This window comes from Palaemon carinicauda, chromosome 8 (assembly GCF_036898095.1).
Source record: "Palaemon carinicauda isolate YSFRI2023 chromosome 8, ASM3689809v2, whole genome shotgun sequence".
In the NCBI taxonomy this organism is placed as follows: domain Eukaryota; kingdom Metazoa; phylum Arthropoda; class Malacostraca; order Decapoda; family Palaemonidae; genus Palaemon; species Palaemon carinicauda.
In genome coordinates this window covers 10,686,107-10,695,046 of record NC_090732.1, presented here as the reverse complement: position 1 = coordinate 10,695,046, position 8,940 = coordinate 10,686,107, and the positions used below count along the sequence as shown (strand labels likewise).

The window sequence follows — 8,940 nt, the reverse complement described above, 5'->3', positions numbered from 1 at the left end:
GTCTCCTGAAAGCTATTTAACTTTTATGACATCTTTGCTTTTATGATTTTAAATTCAACTTCCTTTTATTCTTTATCTATAAAAAATATATCGGCGTCAACGACCTTTGATGTCAGGATGCCAGAAAACTCCAAATCAATCAATTAATCACTATTGATAAATTGCTTGTTAACGACTTGCTTATCCGAGTAACTCGGTTGTTTGGTGGTTCAGAAAGCAGATGACAAACTACAAACAGCTGATTTTTATCAGTGTTTGTTGGGGTTGCTTAGGTGAAAGACGAGAACCGGTGGCGTGATATTGTTTTTAGATTCTTTTACTGGTGTTTTTTAAAGTCGACATTTCATGAAACGTGAGTTCAATTTTATCACTTTACTTTCCGGGTTACGTAAAGATTCGTGTTACTGGTTTTAATAAGATAAAGAGCAATATTTTTGTGTGAATTGTATAATTCCAGATCACGATTGCTTTAGTAGAGGGATTTCGCGATATGGTTGCATTTATGATCGTACCGTGATAGTATTAATATATGGTGATGTGTTTTAAGTAAGAATTTTCACAAACAAAACTCGCCGTCTTAGGATTTGCTTCTTTGCTTAAAGCTAATTAAATTCCCTAAAAGTAATTATTACTCATAAGGATTATTACTATAGCTTCCTGAGGGTTAATGAATCATGTTAATGAACATGTGTCGGAGACATTATATTAAAGCTTCAAGTATTATATTACATTATTATAATCTTCAAGCTACAACCCAAGTTGGAAAAGCAGGATGCTATAACCTCAAGGGCTCCAACTGGGAAAATAGGCCAGTGAGAAAAGGTAATGAGGAAGCAAATAAACTACATAAGAGAACGAAAGAGGAAAATAAAGTATCTTTAGATCGGTAAGAACGTTAGGTAAATATGATAGAAAAGCTGACCAACGCGAATGCAAGCAACGCCTCCATCATTCTCCCAGTTGTAAACAATGGACTTGGTGAGAATTAAACTTCCCATTTTAAATGTGGCGGCTTTCAAGAAAAACCTGAAGACTTACCTCTTTGTTAAGTGTTATGATAGTGATCTGAAAACTATCAGGCCTGAATACAAATGCTAGCGAATAACTGAAAAGATACAGAGCAAAATTTAAACTGGAAAAAAAATTATTTTCACACACCAAGGCCCGCCTGAACAGACTCTTAGTGTCTGATGGAGGGCGAGAAATAAACCCCTAAAAGTAAAAGTAAGTGACCGATACGCAAGTTGTGCCCAAGCCCCTATTAAACAAGAGAAAAATGCCAAACTAACCAGCACTTGTCCATTTCTCGTAGCGAATTTGTTTCGCTAGTAATTAAAGTATCATATATTAACCGAACGTTAAAATTTCATATATTGTATAAATTATGAAGATTGTCACCCAATTTAACATGAAAAACATTCGCTGTAAATTTGATCCTTTGAAGTTCCACCGATTGAACTATTGATCTTTTGAAGTTCCACCGATTGAACTATTGATCTTTTGAAGTTCCACCGATTGAACTATTGATCTTTTGAAGTTCCACCGATTGAACTATTGATCTTTTGAAGTTCCACCGATTGAACTATTGATCTTTTGAAGTTCCACCGATTGAACTATTGATCTTTTGAAGTTCCACCGATTGAACTATTGATCTTTTGAAGTTCCACCGATTGAACTATTGATCTTTTGAAGTTCCACCGATTGAACTACCTAATTTGGGTGATCGTTCTACAACTTGGTCATGGCTGGAATAAAACATCTATTCTATGTAGTACTAAGCCTCGTGATGAAGAAGGCATGGGTATTAAAATTATTTGCATATCTAATATTGTGTAGGATAGTACAATCTGAGAAGATCTAAATGCAAAGGATGGTGAGAATTATGAATTGTTATGCAACTTGCGTGAAAAACTAAACGACGGTGGCAGAGATAATTTAAAGATCAGTATTAAGAAATTTAACACTACAAGGTGTTGTCAAACAAATTGAGATTCGGCACCTAAAGACCAGGCAGTTAAATAATACTAAGGAGGCAAATTTTAGATTTAAAACATTTCTTCATGGTAGATTGATTATATGGTGTATATTAATCTTTATTTGCAAGTTAAATGTATATAGTGTATGAGTATGTATTACGTATAGTGTATACGTATGCTGTTATGTACTGTATAAACTGTGTATAGTCTATGTATTTTGTATATAATGCAACGTATTGTGTATATTTTAGTGTATGCATGTCTATGCATGTGTACGTACATAAGTGCATGTACACATTTACAGTATATGGATACAATATATATGTTCACACGCACACCATTTAAAAGTACAGGTAAAAGTATAACATCTTATATCAGAATAAACCCCTTTTTTACGTAATGCCGTTTTCCATCTTTTTAGGATGGAGTTTCTTGGTAGATGCAATAATCCCCGGCCTCAGAATAGGACCCGACCGACGGAAAGTTTATCCTCTACGCCTTTGATGGTTGTGATTGCAATAAGTCTTGTAAATATCACGTTTTTTTAATATTCATAATTTCAGTATCCATAAGACATTAGATTTTAAGTTATATAAATGTATGCTCTATATCATATAGCTTCTTGTGAAGATAATTCAATTATCTTCTGGGTTTGATGGTTGTGATTGTAATGTCTTGTAAATATAAATAGTTTTTTTTTATATTCATAATTTCAGTATCCATAAGACTTTTAATAAGTTATATAAATGTATGCTGTATTTCATATAGCTTCTTGTGAAGATAATTCTATTTTCTTCTGTGATTAATATAAGTGGTGAAATTATTAAAGTATTTATATTTTCTTTCAGTTATGTTATTTGATAGCTATGTACTTTGGTCTCAAGGATGGCTTCAAAGTTGCTGTTTTGGGAGACAGTGAGTAAAATACCAATCTCTCTTTGACAATATATGAGGGAGTGCCTAGTGTTTTTTTAATGGGGGGGGGGGGAGACTCTGTATGGTAAAGGACATTGTTATTTAAAGGCTTTTTATGACTAAAGTGAAAATTTTATTTTTCTAAAATTTAGGCCACGTAACTATTTGACGTGGCTCACATTGTATTAAGTGCTGGCTCTTGAAGACACAAATGAAAATATTTTCTTATGCAACTTACAAACAATCAATCTTTGGTAAGGAAACTTTCATTGTGACGATGAATCATTCGAATCATTTTTTTTTCTTTCTTTTTTTTTTTTTTTTATTAAGCCCAGTGAAAGGTACGGGGAGAACTATCCACCCCAACCCACCCACTTTCAATCGGAGTAGCTCCCTTCTGGTCAGGCTGCTGGCGAGTAAGAATTGACTGCTGCTCCTGACCGAACTTTTTGCCATCTTTTTCTTGCATGACTTTAATGGTATTGGTTGTTGGATTTTCAAAATGGAAATGAATATGATAAAGATTTGCACTTGCTGGGCTAAGGTTTGACGCTACAACCACTTTGAGCAAAAAATAAAAAAAATTTGGATCCACAATCCATATGTGCTTCATGTGCTGAATACAGGCCGTGGCCTCCTTTGCATTGGTAGGTATATGCCTTGAAGGGAAAAGATAATTCTTTGACAGTGGTTGTCTTGGCCATCTCAGAATGACACTAAAGAATTCCTTCCCTGCTTCTCGCTCTTCAACGGGTATGTCTGCTGCTGCCACCCATGGGTATTAGTCACTTTTTTCGGTCCCCGTGGAGTGTCAGAAACAAGGAAACTTCTGATCTTCATTTGAAGGCTCTTCGGGTTTCGTGGCGTGTGGAGCACCTTTGTTCTTAGCACCCCCTCAAGATCTTCCCTTTACCTTCCTTTCTGCAGACTGCTGCTAATGAGTTTAACTTGGTCTTTGGCTTACTAAGGGTTTTCAGGTAGACCCTCCACAACATTGAGGAGATAGAAACTAGGGCTACTTCTCCCTCAGTTACCCTGGCCCCCTTCTAAGGCCGAGGGGGGGGGGGGGTTTAAAGTCCCACTCCCGTGATGGCAAAAATTGTGCTGGCACCGGGAAGTTTCAATCCCTAGTTAGGGCGTAAGCCAGTCTACGGGCCAAAAATGTTTTGCCAGTGTCTATGGTTCCCCCTTTCCTTGACCTAGTTCCAGTTTTATTGACCCCTTCCCCTGTGCTAGACGCACCTTATCTTTGTGCCTGGGAGTAAGTGACCCTTCACTGTGTCTGTGCATATTGCCCCACATTGGAGCCTTGTGAGTGGCTGTCCCTCTGAACTGTTGGCATGTTGTCTCCTGTCTACTTAGCTGGTTGCAGAACATGGGGCGAGATCCAGAAAGAGACTATAAAGAGAGGCATTTCTTTACACCGGAGTAATTTGAAGTTCTATGCACTCTTATCTTTATTTCTATCCCTCAGGGCCTTGAGGGAAAAAATATTTATCATAAAATTTCATTACCGTTGTTTGCAGTATTGATTAATTCTTGGATGTTACTCATAGTATCATATCACCAATCCTATTATTTCAAACAATTTCTAGTTATCTATTTCTAGCCCCTATTCAAAGCACTTATTCAATTGGGTTTCTATAGGTAGAATTCCTAGAATAATTCGAAGTATATTCTCTTGTATAGTGATATTGATTATGAATAGTAATGGATGTAGCAATAATCTTTTTTTAAACCCACAAACCCTCGTTTACCTTTGCCATGAAATGTCAAGGACCCCTTTCGCATGGTTGATGGCACTTTCAAAATACAAATGTATCGAAATATTAAATGTCTTTACCGCTAAATTTTTACTTTCCAGATTTGGCTACATATGGAACAGTGGTGCTGTTGCTTGTTAATTTCTCTTATATATTCCACACTTTGAAGATATTATTTTGTGTTAAGGTTTGTATGTTTTGGTTGCTAGTATATTTGTAAAAAAAAAATAATGGTAGTATGTGTTCAGTGTTAATATTGACAGTGTTGCAGGAGTAAATATAAATGTAGGTTATTTTTATATGCTGTACGAGGTACGTTCAATTAGTAATGAGAAAATATCTAATAGACATTAAATATGATTTGATCAAAATACTACTTCATGTAATGTGTGTGTGTATATATATATATATATATATATATATATATATATATATATATATATATATATATATATATGTATATATGTATATATATATATATATTATATGTATATATATGTATATGTATATGTATATGTATATGTATATGTATATATACTCTTTAAAATTACTAACTGGCAACTTTGTTTGCAGGTCTTGAGTGCAGCTTTGAATGTGGTGGAATCAATCTTATCCGGTTTGCCTATCTGTAAAGACTTTTAGAGATGCATCTTTGCTTTTTTTTGGGCCTGGGAGAGTTTCCTTGCTTCCACTGAGCACTCTTGGCGTTTGTTCTTAGGGTCATAGGTGAATACTCAACACTCTTCGCAAGTCACTACCTTATTCAGGAAATCTGAATTGACCACTTTATCATTTTGAGAATGTCTGTGCAACATTCCATATAAAACTGCTTCTGGTCGTCGGAGAGGATCTTCCGCACGGACTTAGCAGAGACTTTGTGGAGCGTCAGATCTTTGGTCAGAATTGTATCTACTGTGCCAGTATTAATGCCATCAGCAGCTTCAGATATCCTCACAGATATTAGACGGTCTTGCATCACTAACCTTTGCACTTCCTTAATGTTTCCTCCTTGCGTGCACTTTTCCGTGCTCCAGATCTGGGTTCATCCTCCATCCTCAACCTTTCATTTCCTTCAGAAAGGCTGTTGAACCACTGATAAAGACTTCCTTGGCTCATCCGTTCATCCCCATAGGCCTCCTTTAACATTCCATAAGCTTCTTGTTTGTTGTTCTCAAGTTTAACAAAAAACATTATGGCGTAACCTTGCTCCAAGTTTCCCTGCATCTTGACAAGGGTACACAGATTGGCAAAACGCAAAATACTGTTTCCACCACGTTCAAAGCTGCACTCAGACCTGCAAATATACGAAGTTGCCAGTTAATAATTTTATAGAGTATATGTATATGTACTTCACCATGTAGTAGTATTTCAATCAAATCGTATGTAATATGTCTCCTGACATTTTCTCATTACTAATTGAACGTGTATCTTATATATTTGAGTGCTAAAAATTATTTTGACGGTTAATTATTCTTATGGGTTGCTCTTTATTTTACTTGACAATAGCCAATATCTACTATTGCCTCCAAGATAGTAGCATTTGTCACTCATACAATACTATTTCTACCGTTTATATCCTTTTTCTTTTAACTGTTGATACCCCTTTTCTTTTATCAGAGCAACAGCTTCCCCACATGGCAGGAGGTCAGAGAGCTTCGCAGCACTGTTATGAATTTGTCTTCTAGCTTTATAGTTGGACTTGGTCTAGCAATAGTAGCTTATGACTGGTTCACAGAATTCGGACACATAAGAGAAACTGCCATTTATCCAGTTAAAGCAGATAACGAATCTATGATTATTCCCAATGGCACTTTGACTTTGAATGAAACTTTCTATCCAAATGACACTTTAGTTTTGAATGAAAGGACGCCTAGAAGTAAAGATGATATTGTAAACAAGAACCTCTCATTGACTAAAGAAGACATAAAAAGAACGTGGTACGATCACTTCAGGCCAACTGACAGTGCGGCAGTCCCCTTAAATACAGAGCGCGCAACAGATTTGTACAAGCCAGCCGACAGTGTAGTAATCCCCAGAAACTCAACCAACACAACAGAGGCGAATGATATCTTAATCAACGTAACTGCCAGTGATGATTATCAGGAGGATCATCGATCTTATACAAGGAATAATCCTCCATTTGTCAGTTTGCTTTTCTCCAGCTTTTCATTTTGCCTCGCTGGAGCTGTGATTATCATCACATCAATGTTTGAGAAACAAGTATGCATACAGTATTTTGTTTTAAAGTGGCCCTGCCAATTTTTTTTACGTTGTCTGAACATATTTTTTTTCAAGTATAATTTCTATCTAATTACTACTTAATCTTTGGTTAGGAAAAGATTTTGAAATATAAGATTCCAGTACTTGGCCACTAAACTAATGTTATTTCTTTTTCAGTGTCTTAATGCACTGCAGGAAGAACAATCGAACAACGGCAGTTCCTCCGATCATTTTATTTCTGGAGAAACCGAAAGATTGCCTTTGCATCCTGTAACTAGAGTCCGTCCTGTAACTGGAATGCATAATGTTAAAAAAATTTATCCTATAACTGAAAGGCCTCCTGTAACATCCAGAGAAGTGGTACCTTGTAATGGAGATGGGGTTCATGAGGACTTTGTTGTTCTAGGTCAAGGTTCGGGTATGGTTATTTATGATAGACCAAATGCTACAAGAACTGCCGAGGACCCTACTAATGTACCCTCAACTTCCACTTCTCCTAATAGGACATTTTTCCAGGAAAATCAAACCACTTCAACACATGATAGTGATCTGGGTGACTTGGCAGCTGGTAAGAGAGTGCAGTTTGATGAACCACAATTCAGCCCAGTGATGCTCTACCCCCAATACCGTCCTGGAATGGGTCGTTACTGGTGTGCAGTCTGCAACTCTATATTGGCCCCCATTCAAGAATCGCAGAAGCATCCCAGTGTGACAGCACCTAAACAACAAAGAAAGAAAAAGAGCTCTGCTGTAAATCTAGAAGAAATTCAGGGTATTGCCCAGACATTATCACAGGCACAAACCAGCAGGGAGAATTGTAACCTTGGTGTTGCTCACACACAGAGCCAATTACATCCTGTCAATACAAATGCAAAACTTAAATCAAAACCTGGTGCTGAGAATACATTAGAGATGTTACAAGAAGATAAACCATTGCAAGCATCTTATGAAAATTTAGCTGCGCTGTTGCGCTCGGTTGATAGCGCATCTGAAGGTGAATACATAGAAATGAAGAGCCCCGAAGGTGGTTACATAGAGTTTAAGAGCACTGAAGGTGAATACTTAGAAATGAAGGGGAAGTAATTCTTTTTTAATAGTTTTAAAAAACTATTGAGTAAATAAAAAAGTTGAGAGGAAACTGATCTATTGAGTAAATCAAATGTTGAAAGAACTGATAGAGCACCTGAGGGTGTATTCATGGAAATGAAGAAGAAGTCATTATTTATTGTTGCGTTAGATAAACTTGGAGTAATTAAAAAGTTATGAGAGAAAAACTTACTCTTGTTTTAAGTTTTGGATTGGATGCTGTTAGTTACAGCAGAAGTTTTTAATGATAAAAACTTACCTGGTTTTAAAAGTTTTTAGTTGAACAAAGCTTGATTTATGAATTTTCTTTTTTAATCTTAAGACTTAATCAGTTGTTTGAATTATTTTAACATTATTTTAAGTGGTGATATTTCTTTTCTTTTGCAATCTTGTTATTCATTATGTTGGACATTATTGTCCGTGTATTTTAAGTTTTTGAATTAGTTTGCTAATTTTCACCCTTTAGCACATAATCTATGCATTAAATTAATTGGTTTGCAAATTAGAAAAATAAACAAAAACTACTGCATATGTAGGAAAAAAATAAGCTTTTACTTTATTTACCACTGAATTTACCACTGAATGTTTTAAATGTTATAGATAAATAAGGGGGACTCTACAATGAGTCTGTCCAAGAAATTTTTTTGGTGGCGCTATTTTGAAGAATTCATTGTTGATAACGTTGTACGTTGAAATTTGTAAAAAGACTATAGACTTGTAAAAGTATACAAAATAAGTTTTCAAAAAATAAATACCTGGGGAAAGAGTAAAACTTTGCAAGAGTAATAAAATCTGGTATTTCATATTCTCGAGTAACTATAACCAGATTAAGTTTATGGATCATTCTGTAAATTGCTCTCCAACTCCATACATATGGGGGCTGCTATCAACGTAACTGGACGACCTCTGTATATTTTAGGAGTAAATCGTAAGCTTTGTTTGAAGGCTCCTATTTTCTGAAATATCCTCAACACCAGGCT

At 35.8% G+C, this 8,940-nt stretch overlaps 1 protein-coding gene across 2 annotated transcripts; it reads left to right on the top strand.

The window, feature by feature from the left end:
- Nucleotides 1-222: 222 nt before the first annotated feature.
- Nucleotides 223-8,507, top strand: LOC137645646 (uncharacterized). Of its 2 annotated transcripts, XM_068378474.1 has the most exons (6): nt 223-352; nt 2,398-2,503; nt 2,825-2,891; nt 4,756-4,841; nt 6,272-6,874; nt 7,052-8,507. In XM_068378474.1, the coding sequence occupies exons 2-6, from the start codon at nt 2,399-2,401 to the stop codon at nt 7,955-7,957; spliced, it is 1,767 nt and encodes a 588-aa protein (XP_068234575.1). In that variant the 5' UTR covers nt 223-352; nt 2,398; the 3' UTR covers nt 7,958-8,507. The 2 variants fall into 2 exon arrangements, with proteins under 2 accessions (XP_068234575.1, XP_068234576.1); XM_068378475.1 differs by lacking the exons at nt 223-352; nt 2,825-2,891 and having other exon boundaries at nt 2,402-2,503.
- Nucleotides 8,508-8,940: the final 433 nt, after the last annotated feature.